Source organism: Bos mutus, chromosome 2 (genome assembly GCF_027580195.1).
Source record: "Bos mutus isolate GX-2022 chromosome 2, NWIPB_WYAK_1.1, whole genome shotgun sequence".
Taxonomy (NCBI): Eukaryota; Metazoa; Chordata; class Mammalia; order Artiodactyla; family Bovidae; genus Bos; species Bos mutus.
The window spans coordinates 90,130,355-90,155,191 of record NC_091618.1 but is presented as its reverse complement, the minus strand read 5'-3'; the positions used below and the strand labels follow the sequence as shown (position 1 = coordinate 90,155,191).

Below are 24,837 nucleotides of genomic sequence, written 5' to 3'. Positions count from 1 at the left end.
ACTTAACCCTTCCCCACCCAAGATTTGCTTTCAGTGTTTTATAACGATGTTTTGGGTAAGAAATGTTTTTGCTTTCATAAATGCTCACGAGGCTTCCTTAGAGCAGCCCCCATGAAAACGTTTATCCAGAAATTCTAATAAAAGTCAATATGCATAGACAATTCCGTTCCCCACTTCCTCCTGGACTTGTACAGTCCCAATCTTCAGCACAGCGTCGTTTGGGTCCTCAAGTCGTCGCCGAGCTTTGGACTGGAAATCGATCCCGCATGGTCACCCTAGAGGGCGCACTGTCTACATTTTCTGCAAGTAACTAGACGGCGCTGTCTCCCAGGCTCCATAAAAGGGGAGGAGGCGGATCAGTTTCCTTCTCTCATTGAGAAAGAGGATTGGAAGGCCGGGCGTATAAAGCCGCGCAGAGAGCGTGAAACAAAGCAGTCGGATCGGAATTGGACTTGGGAAACGCCGTTTGGAGTCAGGCATAAAACTTGTTGGAGGAGAGTAACGAGCCTGCTCCTCTAGCTCTCCTCGTCCGCGCGGCGCCTCAGGGGTTCCTACCACCCTTGCGGTTTATTTTTATATCTGCTTTTTGTAGAGAAAGAAACATATATATATATATTTTTTTTCCTCTTAAGTGAAAATTCCTGTTTCAAGAGAAAATAAGACAAGATCAATGAAGGAGAGAAGAGCCAGCCAGAAATTATCCAGTAAATCTATCATGGATCCTAATCAGAACGTGAAATGCAAGATAGTAGTGGTGGGAGACAGTCAGTGTGGGAAAACAGCGCTACTCCACGTCTTCGCCAAAGACTGCTTCCCCGAAGTGAGTGTGGCCGGCTGGGGCTGCGGGCGGGCTGCGGGGAAGGGATCCCCATCTCGAGGTGGGTTTCCCTGGCTTTCACCCTTCACCCGTTTCTCTCTTTTTTTTTTTTCAGCCGTCTTTCTCACCGCTTATTACTTTCGCCCCGGTTAATTGCCGGGAAAGGAAAAGTGGGGTGGAAGCGTGGAGGGGTTGGGATACGCTTACACATTCTCCTGTTAGCTTCTGAAACTTGTTCGGTCATGTGTGCAGAATCTGGGGTTGGGAGATTCGGATCCTCCACTCTTGGAGAATCCGGGTGGGGCGAGAGGGAAGTTAGGGCTTTCGGAAAGGATCTGCGTGTTTAGTATGAGATGTGGTGCGTGTGGATTTGGGGGGGTCTTCGTTTTTTAATGGGAGAGTAAAGAGACTATTTTCAAAGGGTGTACTGCAGCTGTCGTGCATTTTAAGATAACCTCTTTGCCCTCTTTACTTCTGTCCATTTTATCCAGAATTACGTCCCTACAGTGTTTGAGAATTACACGGCCAGTTTTGAAATCGACACACAAAGAATAGAGTTGAGCCTATGGGACACTTCGGGTAAGAGAATCATCTGACCGCGTGGCGCTCGGGCGGGTTTCCAGGCGTTCAGGGGGGTGCGCAAAGGTCTCGGGGCCCCGCGTTTCTGGCACGCTCTCGGCACCCGCCAGCGCCCGTTCTGCGTTCCTCCGTTAACTTTGTTTCTTATGAGGGATTCCCTGATGGATGAAAAATTTGCCCCTTCTGAATGGGGGTGGGGGGAAGATATTGGGTCGGGCAATAGCTGTGGGAAGAAAAGGAAGCTCCGTGCCCAAAGGGTCACCCCGGGATGTAAAATGCTTGTAGCCGGGTGTCCGGGGAGCGGTTGGCTCGCGGAGCTGTGCCCGAGTCCTCTCGGGGTGGCCAGGGTAGCCAAATGTTAGGGGGGATGTGTGCGCCTTGTCGGTATCAACTGGCTCTAGGATGCGAGCGCCCCTCCAGGATCTAACCTGCTGCTTGGCTGGTAGGCTGGGAGCACCGAAAGGGTGGTGGGAGGTGGGAGAAACCCCCCGAAGCCACGCACTTACGTGCGGATTCCGCGCTTGCGGAGAGAGTAGGGGGCGCGCAAGCGTCCGCGGCGCTCGTGACGCCTACTGCCAGGAATGCGCTGGCGGCGCGGGCAGCACCCGGCGGGGGTCCCCGGGCCTCCTCTCCTAGCTGCCCGCCGCCCGCGCCGCCTCAGTGCCGACCTGCAGATCTGAGCTCCCCTGCCCCCGTGGTCACTTGGTGTCCTCCGGCCCACGCCGTTCCCTCCTAACCCATTGCATCACCCCTCTCCAGTGTGCGAGGCCGCGGGCTGCCCTATTCGCCTTTGACCTTCCCATCCAGTTGAATTATTGGCACGGTGGATTATTTTCTAGTGTCTGGGGTTCAAGGCCGGGTTATCGCCTTCCCACGCACACACGCACCAACCTGGCACGCAGCTGTAGGGAGGGCTGGTTACACCGCGAAGGGGAAGGCTTACCCGCGCGGATATTAGGGGTTCGGTCTGGGTCAGGCGCGGTGGGGGCGGTAACATCACCTAGACTCTCCGGCTGGAACCCGGGGACCCGCCGACCCTGCTGCGGTGCCTGGCGGCGTAGGAGTGCCTTTTCCAGGAAGGGTGTAGCCTCTGGAGGAGGAGGAGGAGACAGCGGGAAGGCCCGGGGAAGGCCCCTGAGCTTAGGTCTAGGAGTTTAGCAGGGAGCTGGGCTGCTGCGGGTGAACCGAGCCAAATCCTGGGTGAAACTGGCGAGGAGGAGCGCGCAAGTGCCAGCACGCAGGCTTTACTGTCGGGCGGGGAAGGCCGGCGAGGTGGACCTGCGCTCAGCTGGGAGGGGCCTCGCGTAGAAGCTTGCGGGCTGTGCGAGCTTCCCACCGCCCCCGGCTGTAACCTCTGGAGCCCCGGAGGGACTGAGGCGATTAGAGAGCACAAGGAAGAGGCCAGACTGACAGGGTCGCCAGAGGCAGTCCCTGCACAAAGGCAAGTGAGAAGTCTCGCGCGAGCGACTCTCACGGTTGTTGCCAGGTGCTGCGAGGGCTGCAGTAAGATGCGCTGATTTTGTTTCTCCCTGGAGAGTCGGGCTCTTCCTGGAACCTCGCCAAGGGTAGCAGAACCAAAACCTCGGTTTTATGCTGAGGATTGCACACACTCTCAAAACTATAGGGAAGGTGGTGATAGACGGAATGCTTGTTTCAGTCATTTCCATCGTCAGATTTGTACACAGCCTAGTTCTTAATGGGCTCCAATTACCAGATATATCATGGTATTTTTTATGCATCGTGGGCAGGACAGCTGGTATGGTACCAATAATTAACACCAACAGTCACCCCCCTCTCCCAGTCTGTTTGGACCTAATGCAGGATAAGAGTGATTTAGACATGGGGGTCTGTGAGTCTGATTCGGTCTTTGATACAAGAGCTTTGTTTAGATTTTAAGCTACTGCTTACACGGATATCTAGGTTCGGATTCTCTCCCTCGCTGAGTCTCGTTTCATCATCTGAAAAAAGGATACAGAAGCAAATAATGTGCAGGATCATTCCTATCTGTAGACTTCTTGGCTTTGGGTCACCAGACAGGCAAATCTTTTTGTTTCACTGATGTTGGTTGGCTTCAGCTCTTAGTCCCCGTGGATCTGGCATCCCACGCCCTAGTTTTCACCACCCATGAAGCCAGCCAGATTCTGAACAGAGCCACTGCTTCCTGGTGGATTTAGGAAGGAGACCCATTTGGGCAGGGAGGGGGCATGGGTAACCTTAAAGGAATGTTGGGTTATTTACCCCTTCCTTGTCTCAAGCTTCCAGTCACAGGACCACCAAAGGAGATTTTAAATTGGGCGCCCAAAGGGCTAAATTGACTTTTTTTTTAAGAGAAAAAAGACACATGCTTTACAAAGGCTAGGAAATAAACAATGTAGGCAGTTTATAGTTGGAGGCTATGCTTCACATGTGCAGATAAATACCACTTCAGATAGTTTCAAATATTTAATCCAAACTCTACCTCTTGTTGTCTCTGCACACATAGCCTCATACCTTGCACACAATAGTCACCCAATAAAATCTGTTGAATGAACAAATGAATAATCATATGCATCATTTCCAAGGAGATGAGATTCCCTGACATTTATCATCACTGAATTACCTGTGCACAAAGAATGGCAACTTTATAAACATTGCCTTTCATCAGATTAATTACCTGAAATGAAGTCTGTTGTGAAATAATCACTGTATTTTTATTTAATGAAACAAAACATATGTGTATTTAACTAAAATGTGAAGGTCTGAAAAACCTGTGATTAAAAAAATATCACACTGCAAATTTATCCAGTAATAAAATCGTAGGGCAAGTTTAGATTAAGATTTATATATAGTGGAAAAAAGGCATAAGGGAATTATTTAGAATCCCATTATGTTGTTTGTGAGGTGAAGTGTGAGTTAATTAAACACAGTCATGAAGCACTATTTGGATTCTAAGAATAGACTACTTCCACCAAAAATGGTTTATCATTCATGAGTGAAATAAATGTAACAAGAGCCATTTCGTCAGCAACTAATCATTAACAGTTTTTCGTTTCATCTCAAGCTTTTCATGGCACATTTCTGAACAGGGTGATTTTTTTTTTTGGACAAACATTTGACATTTTCTTTGCCTACTAAGACATTTGTTTAGTTCAGGTTGTGAAAATAACTGTATATGTCTGATGCCTCTTGCTACATTTATTTTTTCCAACTGCTATCAATTTAACTCTGGAGAAAAGTTTTCCCCTTCTAGAACTTTATGAAAGAAGCAAAAGGAGACATGTAACTTCTCTTACATAGGGAGAGTGATGACATGAACTGTGTTCTTTCAATGGCATTCATATCCTGCTTAGCCTCCAACCAGATATTAAGAGACTCTCTCCCCTTTCTTTCTGCACCTACTGTGTGCAGGCCCTCTCTGAGGCCTTAGGGATTATAGTTTTAATTCAAATATTGTCATACCTGCTGAGGGTCATGCACCCAGGAGAAGGAGTTTGTCCCCACTTAGTTTGGCCCATATGCAACCTGTGATGAGCCGATTTTGTCAGATTCTTGAACCCAAATGCCCTTTTCATCTGGTTGCTGTGGATTTCCCTTGTCAGGCATCCCTAATGTTGATAGATCCCCTGATCCTCCTCAGGTAGAAAATGCTTCTAGCTGCCCCCCCCAGCGCACACACCAATTAAAGCAACCACAGGTGGCAATTTGCCAGTTGGTGTCTTATGGCTGCTTAAAGTTATTTCAGTCCCTCTAAAAGGAAACATAATTGGAAAAGATACATGCACTCCAGTGTTCATGGCAGCACTGTTTACAGTAGCCAGGACATGGAATCAACCTGAATGTCCATTGACAGAGCAGTAGATAAAGGAGATGTGGTACAATATACAATGGAATTTTACTAAACAATGAAAAAGAACAAAATGCCATTTGCAGCAACACAGATAGACCTAAGAGACTGTCATACTGACTGAATGAAGTAAGTCAGACAGAGAAAGACAAATATCATATGACATTACTTATATATGGAATCTAAAAAAATGATACAAATGAATTTATTTATAAAATGGAAATAGAGTCACAGATGTAGAAAAACTTACAGTTACTGGGGGGTATGGAGGGTGGGCAGGATAAATGGGGAGATTGGGATTGACCTATAATGCTACTATAAATAAAATAGATAATCAACAGGGACCTATCTACAGCACAAGGAACTCTACTCAATACTCTGTAATGGCCTATATGGGAAAGGAATCTAAAAAAGAGTGGATATTCCTATGAAGTGAAGTGTTAGCACTCAGTTGTGTCCGACTCTTTGCAACTCCATGGACTACAGCCAACCAGGCTCCTCTGTTCATGGAATTCTCCAGGCAAGAATGCTGGAGTGGGTTGTCATTCCCTTCTCCAGGGGATTTTCCTGACCCAGGGATTGAGCCTCAGTCTCCTGCATTGCAGACAGATTCTTTACCATCTGAGCCACCAGACAAGCCCTGGATATATGTGTAACTGATTCACTTTGCTGTACACTTGAAACTAACACATTATCATCACTATACTCCACACACTATTATCACTATTAACACTATTATCAGTCACGCTATACTCCAAAAAAAAAAAAAAATGTAAAAAGAAAAACCCAGGAAGCAAAGCCTTCTTATAAATAAAACAGCATTGTGAATTCATCCTGTTAAAGGGGGGATTTTAAAGGTAGTCTTCAGACATAGGTCTATGATTTCTTTATTTTAATGAGAAATATTCACTTTTTATTGATGATAAGCATTTTGATTAAAAGTTGCAGAAATGCTCCTATTGGTTTTTAAATTCACTCAGTGGGTTTCTGTAAAACAGTGGGTAATGTCTTGTGCTTCAGATTCTTGGCCACATTTGCCAAGCATAGAAGCAATCTGTAGCATGAAGCCAGTGCCTACTAATAATAGAAATCCACCATTTAAGGATCACCATATCTTTTCCTAAGTGATTTGATTGCAGTGTAATCTCAGGACATGTGATGTAGGGAGTAATAATCATTCATTTTAGCTTTTAACCAAGGCAAGGTAATGCACATTTTATCTAAGGCATATTATTAGTTTTTAAAATACTCAGTTTAGCTGCTAATATTCCCCCATGATAACTCCTATACACTTTTTTTGAATCCTGTCCTGATACAAGGTTCTTTTAGGCCATGAGTGCTAACATTAACACTTCCTGTACTAGTTTTTAGCAGTATTAACAGGAAAGGTAATATTCTTTAACTTTTATACTTAAAGGAAAAGGTAAGAGAGCAAAGTCTTGATTACTCGTGACCTGACTTTGAGGACAAATTCCTCGACATCCATAAATCTATATTGTTATGTTCGTAGATTATGCATCAAGTTTGAAGAATGGTCTCAGTGATAAGCACTTTTGAAATATTTCTTAACTGGGATGGGAATGTCAGCAGTGTAATCAGTATATAATTAATCCAGAAAAGCAGCATCCAAAGGGTCACTGGTCCCTTTTTTGTCAGTTAATAGGCAAATTAACACATCAGTACTTATAGAAATAATTGAAACCGGTAAACATTTTTTAGAGCTTTTTATGTGCCTGAACTCTGCTAAATGCTGTGGGAGCTGGAAGAGGGAGGTACAACACCTGGCTAGCACAGTGCCTGCCCTCAGAGCACTCACAGTCTAGTATTTGTTCTTAAGAGGGTGAGCCGGGAGGTTCTAAAGCTGGACTCACTTAACAAGAAGATCCAAAGAAGAGCCGAAGACTGCAGTGTCAGCCCAAGGCCTCTGACTTGTGACTCACTGTAGCCCACCACAGTTTCTTCTTTATCTCTAACAAGTTGACTCAGTTCTTAAATCTGTAATATCCCTGCCTCTTGAAAACGTGCTTATTATGTTAAATGGCTAGCAAGGAAACCAAGATTCTGAAAGTTGAAGAATTTTAACTTCAGTTAACCTTCTTAGAGAAAGGAAGAAAGGAAGAGTTTACGCAGAAGCCAAAGAAGCGTGGGTGCTTGTTTTACGAGTCAAAGAGGAAAACTGCACAAAACTAGTTAGATCGTAAGATAGTAATGAGCTCCAGGAGCTTAGAATTTCAAAGTCAGCTTTGATTCTTAACTTGAATTTTTTCCTGAAACTCTGTAAGAGATGTGGGTTAAGACAAAACAGGTCTGAGTTAGAATGGTGATATCTGATAAAAAATACCTAAAACTATATTTGGAGAACTGTCTACTATGGAATGGTTTCTATCTTTCAAAGTTTATATCTGTCTAAAACTGTTTTCTTGCTAAGTTGCACATTTTTGGTGAGGCATCCAGATTGGTCATTCTGATGCCACCTGTAAATAACCGGATGTTTCCTCATTAATCCAGTTCTTTTGCATGTAGCTATAACACCAGGGACCCATAGTTCCTCCAGTTAGCTCATGGTGCCTGGTGGGCTGTGCCAAATGAATTGCTTGTGTCGCCACCCTTTTCTGATGCCCTTTAAATGTCAGCCACTATATGCTGGCAGCCTTACTCAGAGACCCTCTTGACAATACAGGAATTTCAGTGGCACGAAGGTAAGCTGCCTCAGAAGTCCAACCAGGAGTTGTACACGTTGGCTTTGAAAGATAAGCCTGATGACGTAGTGTGTGGCATAGCAGCTTCACTCATGGGTTGTTGCTGAATAATAAATAATATTTTTAGATGTATGCCTATCTGCTCTTCTTTCTAAAGCTCTGTGACTTGCTATAGTTCCACTTTAAGTGAAATATTTCATTTCTTATATTTTTAAAGTATCTCAGTAAGATTGGGATTTTAACCCTAAACCTTTATTTAAAGCTCAAAAAAATAGTCTTATTTCTACCTCTTTGACTTTCCATGTAACTACGTATCTACATTGTTCCCCAAAACTGAAAATAGTGATGAATTTTTATATAAGTAAAATATATATAAATGTATATATATAAATAAATTAAAATTTATTCTAATTTTATAACAATAGAGAAATGCCCCCCAAATTTTCATAAAATCTGTTTATAATTTCTGTTGATCTTAACCTATAGAAGAAACAAAATATCCTTCCTGGGAATACTTGTTGCATGTTTGAGGGCATGATGCTTGTAGTACAAACTGCTTGGAATAAAAGAGTTCAACAGTCTTACTTACAACGGAGCCAGACCAAAGGTTCTGCTTGGACTTGATTCACATTCCTGAGATAATTGCTGATTGGAGCTTTTACTCTTAAGTGGAGATGGCATCAGGAAATAGAATCTTATAAAACTGGGCAGTTCATCCGCATGGTAACTGCTGTTGGGTACAAATATTCTCTTAGTCACAAAAAAAATACCAAAAGCGAATGTGTTTCCTCTGCCCAAAATATGCAGTATTCCTGATTTTATTGTTCTAGGTAGGAATTTCTTATGGCGGAAAGTGAAGTTTTTCAATTTTAGGTTCGAGTATTAATAAAGAAAGTTGCATTAATGAAATATTCAACTAGATGAGTTTTGAGTTCTCAAGCTCCTATAAAAGCTTCCCAGTCTTTGAACTGGTTTTGCAAAAGGTTCCACAAAGCCTCCCTTTTGGGCATTAATCTTCAAACATATACATTTAATTATGTACATATATGGTGTGTTCTATCTTTGTGAAGAGATGACTTAAGCAGACAGGTATGTATCTGCAAAAGTAGTTTCTGGGTGAGGCACTTTGTGACTATTCTTGGGCTGGAAAGACTGCTCTCGCCCAGAATTAATGATCTTGAAGACAAGGATGGGTAGACCTGAAGATTCAGAAGCCTTTTAGAACTTTGCTGATGTTTGCCAAACTGCCGAAACTCAGAGAACCTCACAGGGCTCTATTGCAGTCTTCGCCCTGCAAAGCTTGGTCCTTGCGAGGTTTGGGGACACATTTTGTGTATGTAGTGTCCTTGTTTCTTTACGGTGTGGAATTTTCTGAAAGTTTCCCTTTGATGATCTGACGCTTAAATAGAAAGGACCTTGGAGTAGTGCTAGGTACTTAAAGTTACACAAAGTATAAGAGAAATGCTGCATCAGAACTAACATGTGCATGAAGCCTACTTCACTGGTGAGAAAGTTTTATTCAATAAGCAAAGCTCAGTACCTAGACTAACTGAAATGGTAAAGAAGAAAATGAAAGTGTTAGTCACTCAGTCAGTCCTTTCTAACTCTGTGACCCCATGGGCTGTAACCCACCAGGTTACTCTGTCCATGAAATCCTCCAGGCAAGAATACTGGAGTGAGTTGCCATTCCCTCCTCCAGGGGATCTTCCCGACCCAGGGATTGAACCCTGGTCTCCTGCACTGCAGGCAGATTCTTTACCATCTAAGCCACCAGGGAAGCCCTGAAGTTCAGTACTTTTCTACATAATACAAAATCATTCAGTGTTCTTTCTTGCCCTGTGTTTAGTTCTATAGTTACCTTGGAAGTTTTTCACGTGCTTCTTTATTTAAAATAAAGAATCTGTAGAACTTAATCTTTTCCTGTTTGGCTTAACAGAATGCTTTAAGACATTTCTGATGGGATGGAGGAGGAGGGGCTGCTACTTTTCCTGTCTCATCGGCTTACTTTCTGCTTCTTTCTCTGGAGTCACTTCTGCCTCCCTGTATTGCTTCTCACTTCACAGGGGCATTCCTGGAATTCCTCTTCATTTCTTCTTTTTTTTGGCTGGTGAGTTATCCCACTCATGCCTGTGATGACACTGTGCACTCTTAAGCTTGGCTTTTCCTCCTTGCTTTGTGCAGTAGTTTGGCTTTATAGGCAAGAATTCCAGGTGCTTAGACACAGAGCAAGAACATGCAAGTTGAACTGGATATTTTCTTTTCCCCTGAAGGTTCTGCTTAGCTGCTGAATTATTAGATTCTTCCTGGCAGGACAGTTTTTTTTTTTTTTTTTTAATCTGTATCAGTTTTCCTTTTTACTCTGAAAAAAAGCAGACCATGGATTTTTCCATTCAAAAGAAGTTTTAACCTTGCCTTATCAAGCCTTATAATAAATAAGTGATCTTGTTATTTTTAATGACAAATTATTCTTGTGGTTAGGCAAATTATGCTTATAACTAATAAATGTGGAGATCAGTTTTATTACTACCTTTGGACACTCTTGGTTGATCTGAAAGCACTGTTCATTAGTAAAAGTAATAGGACAGATCAAAGTGTCATTCCTAATTAGATCTTGTTAAACCTCTTAAAAATGACTTCAGAACCTCAACAAGCAAGGTGGTTTATTTCTCATGAACCTTAACCTGTATATTTTTTACACGTTGTGTTTTCATTCAAAATATAAAACCCAATAAAAACAAAAGTAGAATCAAACTTCCATAAGAATGTGGTTTAAGTTGCAGACTTCATTTATTTTAAAGTCAGGCCAATGTCTACATTTTTTAGATATTTGGGCACAATCACTAAGCACAGGGGGCTTCTTCCCAGGTGGCTCAGTGATAAAGAATTCGCCTGCCAAAGCAGGAGACATGGGTTCCATCCCCAAGTCGAGAAGATCCCCTGGAGGAGGAAATGGCAACCCACTCCAGTATTCTTGCCTGGGAAATCCCATGGACAGAGGAGCCTGGCGGGCTACAGTTCATGGAGTCCCAAGAGTTGGACACAACTGAGCGACTAAACAACACCACCACTAAGCCCTGGAGGCTGCTTCCTTGATTCTAGGAAGCCCGTGTCTCCAGCAGTGAAGGAGGCCTGAAGACAAAGCCACATCCCCTTTGTGGCCTTGGAGAGGGAGGGAAACCCAGTACACAGAAAGGAGGGCAGGGTGGTCTCTGCAGACATGTGCTAGCTTAGAAATTAAAACCGTTCCTCTGGATTTTCTTTGCAGTTTGAATTTTAATTACTCTGTTTAAGTACCTTTGTAATTCTCCAACTGTCTTTCCTTAATTTGTGTTTGGAAAAGATGATTTTCACTGTTTTGTAACACAGTCTTAGATCAGAGATTAGGAGTGTTTACTTGCTTTCATCTTAGTCAAAGTTTCTGTCCTCCAAAGTTCAGGTGAACTGGAGACTCAGGTGAGCTGGAGACGGGAAAGTAACCACAAAGTTTTCTTCCCAGTGGGAGTGATTTCCAAGAAAGGAGATTTCTGAAGGCTGATTAGGCTTCTAACAGTCTGAATTGTTGCAACGCTGGGAATTTCTGGATTTGGGGTCAAGTCATCTCCTGCTAACTTTGGTAGAGCAGAGGAAATCCTCGTGTATGTGGCTGGTATTTGAATTCCCACTCTAAGATCTGGAATTTTCTGATTCTGTGTTTGGAAAAAGAGATCCCCTGATGTTTATGGCAGAAACTGCCCAGGTTAGACTTCGGACTCGGAAACAGAAGCTGCGATTGAGAAAGTCTGAACTTCACAGAACAAATATGGAAATCCCAATGTGTCTGTGTAGAGTGATAAGCCATCTCGTTTCTGAGTCCTTTCAAAAATGTTGAAGTTGATGGAGTCTTTGTGAATTTTTCTCTTAACCTCAGATATTTTTTTCCTTGAGTGACTGAAAAGGCAGCAGCTGCAGTGTGTCATTTTCAGAAACAGCCTTATTCTAATAAGTCTTACTGTTTAAAATGGCGTGATTGCTTATTTTTTTAGCTGTAAAGCCTTTAAACTTTGGCAAAATACCTTTCTTTTGTCAGTCTCTGCTTCATCAGGGTCCTGATTCCAGATGTGGGCAAGGAACTGCTGCAACTCAGGACTGATTCTGGCTTTGATTGGTCTGTATTTATTCACACTTTCCTTCCTTATGCCTAGAACATTTCCCTTCTTCCTGGCTTGGTAGACACACCTGGCTTGAAATTGTCACTGCTAGTGAAAAGGCCACAGCATTCCTGGGGTTAACCAGTGGGTACTGGGCACCCACCATATCCTGTGAAAAGAGAATGGTGCACCCTAACCACACATAGTAACTTCAACATCTCAAGAGCAGCCTCCTGAAGATTTTTGTTTTGATAGAAATTTAAAAGATTATTTGAAACGCCTCTTTAGTCTTTCTCTTTCCCTGTCTTTGACTTTTGAAGTTTTGATTTATCAGGGGACAACATGTCATGTTTTTCTGCTGGAAATGGAAGGTGATGTCAAAATGAAATTGGGTTTCAAAAAGACTGGTAGCTTAGAGGTTTTTTCCTCTATGCTGAGTCAATTTTATATATATATATATAGTGATATATATATATATAAAATGATTTTCCTGTTGTGCTTGTGCAATGTCAGTATACTGAAAATGATTTTTCAAACCAAAATAAATAGCATGACAAACTGTTATTTAATTTTATAATTGGCCTCATGCAATCGCGCATCGTTTGGGGTTCTTAAAAGAACAGAATAAATGTCCTATATAATTAGAAGAGGGTTCTGTGGTTAAATTAATTGGCTGGTAACTTGAAGCTTTAGGATTTAAATTAGGCTAGATTTAACTCAGTCTCATATCCTAGGTGTTACTCCCAGAGATGGAACTGTGTAAAAAAGCGACAGAATTCAGTATGGCAGTTATTACATTCATTCTCTGTAACAGGAAGAGTCTATATAGGGTTTGGGGATAAGTTTTAAGTAAGCATGCTCAAAGGTCATGGCTCATTGTAACCTGGAGACAGGGTGGTGCGAGATGAGGTTCACGATGGTTCTCTATGCATAGCTGAACCTACCCTTTTCTTCTCTCCCTCAGCCTCCATTGTACTTACAGAATGATCTTGAATTTGGGGCTCCTTCCCAAGAAGTAGTTCCAGTTATGGTGCTTCCTACTTGCACTCAGCTTGCAGTAGCCCAGCCATGTGCGTGTGTGCTCAGTCCCTAAGTCGTGTCCGACTCTTTGTGACCCCATGGACTGTAGTCCACCAGGCTCCTCTATGCATGGGATTTTTCCAGGCAAGAATACAAGAGTAGATTGTCTTTTCCTACTCTGGGGGATCTGCCAACCTCCTTCACTGGCAGGCAGATCCTTTACCACTGAGCCACCTGGGAAGCCCTTAGCCCAGCCATATCCATAGTTAAGACTTTTTAATCTCTTACTAAGTGCGGGCACTGCCCAGGTTCACTTAATCCAAGGTAGGTACTGTCGTCGTCTTCATTTCATGAGTGAAGAATTGAAGAAGCAGTGACCTGAAGCTACCTGCCCCTCCCCTGCAGGGGTAGAGGTGGATTTGCACTTCAGGACATTGGGTCCCAGATGCTCTGCCCTTGACCCAGCTGCCTTTCAGGCTCTACTCTTTGCACTAAAGATCCTGGCTCCTCCCCTTGAATTTAAGTCAAACAGTGAGGCTTCCTTGCCTTGTTATAGAAAGAAATATAGTACTGTTATAGATGGTAAAGAATCCACCTGCAATGCAGGAGACCTGGGTTCAACCCCTGGGTCAGGAATATCTCCTGGAGGAGGAAACGGCAGCCCACTCCAGTATTCTTGCCTGGGGAAATCGCATGGACAGAGGAGCCTGGTGGGCTACAGTCCATGGGGTGGTAAGGAGTCGGACGCGAGTGAGTGACAGCACGTATGACTGTTACACAAAAACTCGAATGAAGTTTTTGGCCAGCCCAACACTACTGGACTTTTGTTTGCTTTCTTTTCCAAGAATTAGAGGTGATGGGAGCCATGTGACCCTCCAAAGATTTAGCTCAAAAGGGCAAAGTTCATGCATGACTGGCAAAGGGGATTTTCATCTGACAACTTGTATATCTTGTTTCTTCTCAGGTTCTCCTTACTATGACAATGTCCGGCCCCTCTCTTACCCAGACTCGGACGCTGTGCTGATTTGCTTTGACATCAGTAGGCCAGAGACTCTAGACAGTGTCCTAAAAAAGGTAAGTTCTAGGGAGTGATGACACAGATCGATACTGGCTACATTATAAATTAGAAACATTTGGTTGACTGGGAGCTCACACACTCCAGTTAATACCCTGCTGTATGTTCTGCAATTAAAACACTGAAAAGGACACTCTCACATTATAAAAGGGTTTCCACTCATATGTGACCTAAGTTTTGATGATGAACCTGCTTAACATTTGATCTCATTTTAAGAAACAAAATACCTTTTTAAGAACCTCTGTGTTATACTTTGGGTGGCAGTGGTGCGACTCACAATAACAATACTCTGTTACTGTTCAGTGTGTCTTCCTTCTTTTCTTCCTTCTTTCATTAATGTGTAGACTGTGCTTACTTTTCAGGTTTATATATATGACCTCGATTCAGGGCTTGAAATGAATGCAGTCATAGCTGTTTAGTTTAAAAAACCCTGTATTTCAGTAATGATGTTATTTATTAGAAACAGAAATATAATGCATAGGGGAGAAATAGGGCTACGTTTCCAGGCAATAGACCAGGTGACTTGTGATCGGGGTGTTGTCATACACTAGTAAACACAGTGGTTGTATTCAGGTTGTAAGTGATATCACATGGCTAGTGTCCGGAGACAAAGGTAAGGGAGGTTTGTCCATGGCGAGGGGACCCTAGGAAGCTCTTGTCCATGGCGAGGGGACCCTAGAAAGCTCTTGTCCATGGCGAGGGGGCCCTAGGAAGCTCTTGTCCATGGCGAGGGGGCCCTAGGAAGCTCTGTGTGGAACCCGGGGAAGGTCAGGAAGAAGGGACCGTGTTGCAGGTGGTCTCTGGTCCTGGCCAGGCCAGGAGAGGGAGGAGAAACCTAGGACTGAGCCCCAGGATAGCTAGAGAAGGCACATGCCTGTCCAAGCGCCAGTGCGGGGCAGCCTCTAGTTGACTCTTCAGTCCTGGTCTGAATGCCATGACATTTCAGAGTCAAGCCTTTCTAAAGCCCCCTTCTCCTCCATGCACTCAGGCTTCATCAGAGGATGTGCTTGAGAGCACGGCAGTGTCCTTGTATTTTGTCTGTTTTTATTAGTTTGTTTTTCCCTCTTATGTTTGACTACTGGCCTTGTGTGTCATGATGAAATTAGGATCTAAGATGAATCAACCCCTCCCCCCAGCCCCATCTCTTTACTAAACATGACAAACACAGTTCAAGGAAATACTAATTTCTTAAAAGATGAAAGCCTCTTTTTAGCTTTTTAACTCGTTTCAGTGTTGAGTAATGTTTGTGTCTTAACACAAGCGATTGGACTGTCAGATTCCAGCAGGAATACACCTTTCCTGCCTTCGAAGCTTGTGAACAATCGCTAGATGTGAGGCAGAGTCATCACACAGCAAAGAACGACAGAGCAGCTTGTCTCGTGCTTGTCTGTGGATCAAAGAGACTGCTTATTTACTGGAGTTCTTATGTGATGTAGTATTGGGCTATACATAATTTATGGTGAAAAACCCTGCTTCTGTTTTATTTTGCTTTTGTCTGCTAAGACCAAATGAGGAGTGACTTGGCCTTAGAGATATTAATGAATGTATTTTACGTTTGTGTGAGGTTTAAGGCTCATGATAACCCCTGCTATGGGTTGTCTAGATTAATTGAATCCTTTAAGCCCTTGAATATCAAAGAGGTTAGAGTGACTTAGAGCTAGAGAGATCTTATTCTTTTTTTTTTTTTTTTTTCCGATTCACCTTCTAGTTCTTACTCCAGGGCTATCTAACACATGGTAGATGCCTCTAAATAATACTGGGGGGAAAGGGAGGAAGGAGAGGAAAAGGGAGAAAGGAGGGAGGAAGTAAAGTGAAATGAAAGTCACTCAGTCGTGTCCAACTCTTTGCGACCCCATGGATTGTAGCCCACCAGGCTCCTCCTCAATCCATGGGATTATCCAGGCAAGAATAGAAGGGGTTGCCATTCCCTGGACTTTGATGAAAAGTAGGTATTACTCCCTTCGCTACCCTGGTGTATTTTGGACTAGAGTTTATTGCCCACACTTCTGGATTCAGAAGTGTCCTCTAGAGATCTTTTAAATTACTCATGCAGGATGTCCCTTTTATGTAGTATTATAGACATGACTTCATCACCCTCCTCTCTTGTGAATTCCTTTCTGGAAGACACAGCTACATTGTAATCATCTCTGTAACCACCACAGAATTTAGAGCACTGAACGCATATTTGTGAACGTGGGGAGGGAGAGTCAGACAGAGATTCCTGACCTCAGCACCTCTGATCACTCCTCTTCAATGCCAGAGCTGTCCTATGAACTGTCTGAACTCCTGACTCCCATCCTGATGGTCATCTCCAGCTTGAAGAAATGAAACCACAAAAAGTCATCCATTTGTTCTTCTAAAAGGACAACTGGAATTCCCTGCCAGCCATTTCTGGAAGTTCTTAGAGTTCTTGTTGGGCCATGAAACAACTGGCTGGGGTAGACTAAATTAATAACTTACGTAGCATAAAACTAACTCGAGGGCATGCGAGCTATAGGACCAGATGCCTCTCTGATAACCCAGGATATGGGCCTTTCCAAATGTCATGGTCTTTGTTGATTCAACCACTCCAATGGAAGCTCCTTGACGGCAGGAGATCCCACTGTGTTAACTCTAATCTCCAGTCTCTGAAATCTCAGTAGAGATTTCAATGCAGGGTGACTGCTCTGTCTTTCTAGGTGGGGTCAGTGAATGCTTGTGTTGACTTTTCCCATGCTGGGAAGTACCAGCTAAACATATCCAAGGACATAGTGACTTGTTAGAATATATAATTTTTCTTAAGTCATGTTTATCTTTCAGAGATGCCTCAATAATTAAGAAATTGCCTTAGCTACTTTCTGATAACACCCAACACGTCTCTTACAGTAGTAATGAGTCACAGAGAAAGAGAACAGATAATAACGTGCTTAGTTACTTAGTCCATGAGATTTTCCAACAAGAATTCTAGAGTGGGTGGCCATGCCCTCCTTCAGGGGATGTTCCTGACCCAAGGATTGAACCCACATCTCCTGTATTTCAGGCAGATTCTTTACCTGCCAAGCCACTGGGGAAGCTCATAGATAGTAGTATGGTTCCCTAATGGATCCATGGGCTTCCCAGGTAGCACTAGTGGTGAAGAGCCCGCCTGCCAATAAAGGAGACCTAAGAGACTTGGGTTCAATCCCTGGGTTGGAAAAAATCTCCTGGAAAAGAGCATGGCAACCCACTCCAGTATTCTTGCCTGGAGAATCTCCTCTGTCCTGGCCTATAGACCAAAGGGACTCAAAGAGTCAGACACGACTAAAGCGACTTAGCACACACACAATGGGTCCATACTTAAAAGCTGCTGCTGCTGCTGCTGCTAAGTCGCTTCAGTCATGTTCGACTCTGTGTGACCCCATGGACTGCAGCCCACCAGGCTTCTCCATCCATGGGATTCTCCAGGCAAGAACACTGGAGTGGGTTGCCATTGCCTTCTCCAATGCATGAAAGTGGAAAGTGAAAGTGAAGTCGCTCGGTGGTGTCTGACTCTTAGCGACCCCACAGACTGCAGCCTACCAGGCTCCTCCATCCATGGGATTTTCCTGGCAACAGTACTGGAGTGGGGTGCCATTGCCTTCTCCCATACTTAAAAGCAGTAATGTTTAATATCTACTCGGCAAATAAATGCAAGTTTGCTCCTTCATCTGAAGTGACACTCTCTTTTAAACCTCCCTTCTGTCCTATTTCCAGTGTCTGCCAGTAGAGAAATTGTTTTCCATTGTATGGATGCCAGCACTCTGTTAATTCTTCATCTTCTTTTCCCCCATAGTGGAAAGGTGAAATCCAGGAGTTCTGTCCCAACACCAAAATGCTCTTGGTTGGCTGCAAATCTGATCTTCGGACCGATGTCAGTACATTAGTAGAGCTCTCAAACCACAGGCAGACCCCGGTGTCCTATGACCAGGTATGTATATAGTCAGTGCGCACATGTGGATTATAAAGAGTGACAGAAATGAAATGTCACTTGTAATAAATAAACTAAAAAGTAGCTACTTTTCTACAGGGTCAACCAAGGGTCACCACCAAGTGCAAGTCCCTCTCCTGAGATGGAGAATGAGCTCCCTGTGTCCGGACTGTGCCCATCTGTAAACAGAGGTGGAAGGGGCTGGTGTGTCTGTGCCTCTGGCTTCACAGCAAACATCCAGGCCCCTTCCTGGCAGTCCATTGCTCAGATTAATGTAAAAACTGCCCAGTGAGCATCAGAGTGATCTGGGACAAGGTTGGGCCAAAATTATGGTGATATTTTGATTGTGAGTTTCTCAAAAAGCTTTCCAACATTGAGCAATTGACTGTGTAAGGATTCATATGTGTACATGTATACATAAGGCAAATTTGAGAGAAAACCCTTTAAAATGTTCTGTCATTCAGCAGAAGAATCATGTGATACTTGATTACTTGAGGGCAGAAACAGTGGCTCATATTCAACCCTTTGTATTTCTCTGCAACTCTCACTGGCTTTAAAGTTAAATAGATTTAAGAGAGAATGTGGTCAAAATCAGTAATACTCTTAAAAGAGAGTTAATCTTATTTTACATTCAGCAACATAATAAAATACTACAAAAGGCCATTGTCAGTAAAATAGAGCAGCCCCCAAAAAAACGTCTTGTAGAGTTTCATCATTCCTGCAGGCATTTCTCCCAAGTATTTAGGAAGAAGGAGGATTAGTTTTAAAGTTCATTCTCTTAAAACTTCCAAACAAATTCTAAAGACAGTTCCTGTTGAAATAGCTAGATTTCTATTTATTCATTGTTTGACCAATCATACTGTGGTCTTCTTTGTCTTTCATTCTAGTTAACACAATTCTGGTTATTTAAATAAGTTATTTTGATGTAGACATGCTCTTCTTGGGTTCCCTTGTTGTCTGGTCCACATTTAAAAATTACATATTTTATGTCTCCTAAATTATAGATGTGTAACAGTATTATTCCTTTCCTCAATTTGTTTTGGCCGTTAATCATTTAAGTTTCAAAACTGATTCTAAATTCTCTTATGGCTGCTTTTTGTACAGCCTATTAGCCTTGAGTGCCATTTGCTCAGTTGCTCAGTCATGTCTGACTCTTTGTGACCCTATGGACTGTACACCAAGCTCAGAAATTTTGCCAGAAATTTTCCTGGCAAGAATACTGGAGTGGGTTGTTGTTTCCTACTCCATGAGTGCCATTTACACTCAAGAAAAGAAAAGTTGAGTTCCCCATGAGGTGGTGAAATAGGATGGAAGAGCCAGATGACTACCAGAGCTGTGTGAAAAATGCAGCATTTACATCCATGATCTTTAGCTTTTTCACTCTTTGCCAGCAGTAAGATTCTCTGGGTAATTCTATACTCTGCTGTAACTTGGAAGACCTAAGTGTCTAGTTACCCTAGGTTACAGTTGGTAGTGAAGATAAATCACCTCCTAAAACTTCTACTTCCTGGCAACACCCCATACTGACTACCTGATGATTGGGCTGTTTATTGATAACCCAGTGTCGTTAGGCCAACCTTTAGCACCTCTGGGAAGTCAAGCAGTGCCTACTGAGTGATGACAATTGAACATCTTAAGACTGGTCCTTGACTGCAAATATTTATGCAATAATAAAGAAGGCAGTTAAAATGTTAAAAATTTAATTACATATTAGAAACATTTTGTGATGCATTATAATTTTGAGGTATTGGAACATACTTTCTAACTTTCCCCAGAGACTTATTGCTGATCACAATCCCTTTTGTTTCACAGGGAGCAAATATGGCCAAACAGATTGGAGCAGCTACTTACATTGAATGCTCAGCTTTACAGTCAGAAAATAGCGTCAGAGACATTTTTCACGTGGCCACTTTGGCATGTGTAAACAAGACAAATAAAAACGTTAAGCGGAACAAATCGCAGAGGGCGACAAAGCGGATTTCACATATGCCCAGCAGACCAGAACTCTCGGCAGTGGCTACAGACTTACGAAAGGACAAAGCCAAGAGTTGTACTGTGATGTGAATCTTCGGTTATTTTTTTATGAGGACAAGGAAATTAAGTGTAAAACCACCACCAACAAAACAGAAAGGTGAAGTTTGAACAAAGTGCACAGCCAAAGTCACGTGTTCTGGAGGCTTAGGAGGCATTTGGAAGGAACCTGTCCTTAGATTTGGCATGTAGAACAAGTGGTGGGAAGTGAGTTCATTGAAGAGTTTTGAAATGTGACTTGAAAAATATGCCAAAAAAGAGAGATTCAGATGGGCTAGAGGTTGAAGAAGAGAAATGCGAGTACCTCCAAGAAGAAAAATCACACTCTGAATGGTGCTTGCGTGTTTGTTTTCTTTGTTAGAATCTATTCACGGATCTCTACTTTGATTTAATTTTTAAGTGTTTTAATCTCCTTTACAAAAAAGTATATATTAATATACCATCCTCATTGGGGAACTGGCACTGTGACCTTAGCGTTTAGTTTTCTAGAGGATGTGATCTAATTTTCTCCTAGCTCATCATTAAAATGGAAATTGTATCAGGACCCACGGGATATCCAGAGGAAAAGTTGGTGAGGCTTTGAAATCTTGCTGTCCTGAAGATAGTTGAGCGAGATGGTTCTCAAGGAAGGCTTTTGCAGTGTTGCAAAGTGCGCAGACCAGCACTACAAAGATTGAATAGGTCAACTAGAAGAAAAGTGTCCATTTTTATTCAGTCTGATGGTTCTGTTCATCCTTGTGATTGTCATTAAAAAGTGGTAAATTGCTCAATGTGATATTTTTGTGTGCTGTTTAGAAAAGAGGGTGTGTTTTTTTTTTTTTTTTTTTTTTTTGCCATCGTTGATAAAAATGCAAAGTCAAATAAAAGGTGTCTTGGTATGACGTCATAGAATGATCCAAGGGGGAAAAAATGTAGGTACTATTGATATTTTCACCTGACGAGATAACGAATGAAGGATAGTAGCAGAAAGCACAGTTTGTGAGTTAAGTTGTGTGGATAAGAAACCAAAAGTACTAAGCAAAAGGCCTATTTTGGGATGAAGTTCCAAAAGTTGGCAACATTTGATAATCGGTTGGCTTATTTCAACATCTTTCAATGAACATGATAAGAGTGGCCCTCTGTTCCATGCTTTTGAGAATCCTTAGAGGAAAATTATATAATGTCAGTCCTACACTATTCTAGAGAGTGATTGCTAAACCTCAATCAGATTCTGCCAAGGCCGTGTTCCATACTTGATCACTACTGTTACATAAAATAACCAGCCTTTAAAATAGTTTACAGATATTTTTTGACCAGTTGCTTTTAGAGCTTCTTTCAGAGAAGAAACCAGATCCGACCTTTTTATTGTTGGCGCTTGTTGAAAACGAGCTTTCTTTCCAATGATAAAGCTTCATTTTTGAAGTGTTGAAGCTGTGCTCCCATTCAGTTGTGGCAGGAGAGGAGATTAAGGTAATTATAACACTCAGTCTGTGTCTTACAAGCACTTTGTTTTGTCTCTGCAAGAAAATACCATTCCAGTCATTTTCCCCAAGAAATACAGATGTTTTACCAACATGATATGCTCTGATTAATGCAGCATTATGCTTTGGGCAGTATTACAAAATAGCTGGCAAGTGCTTTCTGTATTTAAATATTGTAAAAAGAAAATAAGTTATAACTGTTATAAAGCAGAACTTTCGTTGCAGTTTTTTAAATGTTGAAGTCACTTTGTATGTTTGTTTGGTCAATGTTTCTGCAGTATTTATTAAAACATACTTTTTTTTGTTTCTTCAAATAAAAAAGTAACCATGTCTTTGTCAAAATGTGAGCTGCCTTTCATTACCTACTTCCTGATTTAGCTGTTTATTTTTCTTTAATAGAGTTGATTACAGAATCTGGCCTCACATTTCCTGGATGGGTAGGCCTTGGAATTCTTGGCAGAAGTTGGAATTTCTTGGGGGAAGATACATCTGTGTATATAAAAGTTTTTCATGATGATTTCAAGTCTCAAGAAGGAAGTGGAGTGTAATTAAAATAAGTAATTTGATCATAAACAGAAAGAGCCACCATAGTGCCTAGGATTAATTCATAGAAAATGTGGGGATTTCCTTCAACCCTTCAATAATAACAGTATGATACAGTCTCAGGTCCCAAGTTAATTCTGATAATAGGGCTAGTTTGTTTCTGTGGCCTCTGTAGCCCCAAGCCTCAATTCCTAATCCAGCATCCACCTTGCAAGGTGTGCTCTTGTTCACAGAGGCCTGTTGTGCAGATGACCCCAGATTCAGCTATTGCAACAATTAAAGAAAACAGCAAAAAAAAAAAAGGCCTTATTTATGGTAGCAGCATCTCTAAGTAACACAGAACAGCACAATTCAGGCTTCTTCAGTGACCTGAAAGTTGTAACCTCAGCATGAAAAAGCTTAGGATCAAGAGAAACATGGTGGCCCATGAACCCAGTCTTTTAGCTGAGACTCTTACATGCAAGTTTCACAAAAATGTCCAGAGATACTCCATGTGGGTACCTCACAGCTATTTAGGAAAATTCAGCTATTTCTACACAGTTAAGTCACTTCATATAAAAACTACATCCTTGTGGCTTTTTAAAAAAGTGGAATATAATTTATTTATAATGTATTAAGTTTCTGCTGTACAATGAATCAGCTGTGTATATACATATATCCCCTGCTTCTTGGGCCTTTCTCCCCCCATCTGTCCCCCGCTCCCCACCCCTGCCAGGTCAGCATAGAGCACCGAGCTGAGGTCCCTGTGTTAGACAGCATTTTCCACTAGCTAGCTATTTTACACGTGATAGTGTATATATGTCAATCCTAATCTCCCAATTTGTGCCACTCTCCCCTTCCTCCCCTGTGTCCACATGTCCCTTCTCTACATCTGTCTCTATTCCTGCCCTGCAAACAGGTTCATCTGTACCATTCTTCTAGATTCTACATATATATGCATTAATATTAAAATATTTGTTTTTCTCTTCCTGACTTCACTCTGTATGACAGACTCTAGGTCCATCTACATCTCTATGAAAGGCTTTAGAAATCTGAGATGTAGTGACTTGCTTGAGAATAATTCTCAGAAACCAAGGATCTAACAAGCACGACTGAACAAATGAAAGAACATTGACAGGATGGGATAGTCTCATAAAATTTTTTAAAAAGCCCAGAATTACCAAAAATATCTGTAACTCATTCTTGTCGGCATGTAGTAAAGGGAATAAAAAGACTTTCCTAATCCATGGTGTTGAGTAACTTCTTAGGCATAACATCTAAATTGGGCTTGCAAGAAACTCGTTTCTCAACAATGACCAACACAGGAGAAAAAACCCAACAGTTGAGTTTCTGCTGACCTTGGCAGTATTTTATGGGCTGTACAGTAATGTTTCCCTCTGGTGAATTGTTCTTTTCCAGTGGCTTTAATTTGTTCAACAGAAAAGAAAAAAGTTGGTCTTCAGCCCTAGGCATGTATGCTTTCCTTTCCTCCTCTGAATTTTTGCTTCAGCAAACATTTATTCTAAGCATTCTGTGAACATTCCTTTCTATTGATTAATGATCATGATTAATGCCTCTTTAAATGCTAAAAGGTGATTTTCAAACTCTGAGTAAGACTTTGTGTCTCACTTCTATTAATCTTTCCCAGCAATAGGAACAGTTGCTTAGAAGATTCTCACCTTGTAAGGAATGTGCCTTAAATGCAGATTTAGAAATAACCCAGGGAATTATTTTTTATTGGAATAAAAAAAGAATCAACTCATCCTTAAGACTCCTGAAACTCTTAACGTTCCATGTCCTTTTTGATGGGCTATTTTGACATTAGCATTCTGTTCTAAATCTAGCTTTTATTTTTGTCCTTCCATCAAGCACATATTTACTGACTGCCTACTATGTGCCTGCCACTTTACTAGGCTTGACACATAATTATTCCCAAAACAAAATCTCTGTCCCAGGGAATTTATAATTGATTTGAGAGAGACAGTCATGAACAAACCACAATGCACCATGTCCAGGTGTGACCTCTGTGGACATTAACTGAGTCTTAGATACTGGCTGATGGAAAACATTCCTATATGTAGACAGGTACCAATGCGATACGCTGAAGAATTGATGCCTTCAAATTGCAGTGCTGCAGAAGACTCTTGAGAGTCCCTTGGAGACTCCCAAGGAGATCAAACCAGTCAATCATAAAGGAAATCAACCCTGAATATTCTTTGGAAGGACTGATGCTGAAGCTCCAACACTTTAGCCACCTGATGCGAAGAACTGACTCTTTGGAAAAGACCCTGATGCTGGAAAAGACTGAAGGCAAAAGGAGAAGGGGCAGCGGAGGGTGAGATGGTTAGGTAGCATCACCGACTCAATGGACATGAGGTTAAGCAAACTCCAGGAGATAGTGAAGGAGAGGGAAGCCTGGCATGCTTCAGTCTGTGGGGCTGCAAAGAGTCAGACACAACTTAGTGACTGAACAAAAACCACCACCAATGCAATAGTGACATGTTACACCATACTTAGAATGCTATGGTATGATGGTGCAAAAGAAGTTTGCAAATGCATCCTAATGGGTGATATCCATAAATGGTGACTATGGAAGAGCAGTGTGAGTGTAAATGATGGTTGCCCGTCATCACCATCCTATTTGTATAAGGACTTTAGATTTCTGTGCTAGATTAGAAGCACAATAGGAGACTACATTACTACATAATCCATGGTTAGTTGAATCCAAGAATATGGAACCATGGATACAGAGGAAACAT

General features: G+C 42.1%; 1 protein-coding gene across 1 annotated transcript; it reads left to right on the top strand.

The window, feature by feature from the left end:
- The first annotated feature begins 417 nt into the window (after window positions 1-417).
- On the top strand, window positions 418-21,886 carry RND3 (Rho family GTPase 3). The gene is made up of 5 exons (XM_070390210.1): window positions 418-820; window positions 1,309-1,396; window positions 14,030-14,139; window positions 17,931-18,065; window positions 19,878-21,886. Exons 1-5 carry the CDS (start codon window positions 671-673, stop codon window positions 20,127-20,129), a joined length of 735 nt encoding a protein of 244 aa, XP_070246311.1. The 5' UTR covers window positions 418-670; the 3' UTR covers window positions 20,130-21,886.
- Window positions 21,887-24,837: the final 2,951 nt, after the last annotated feature.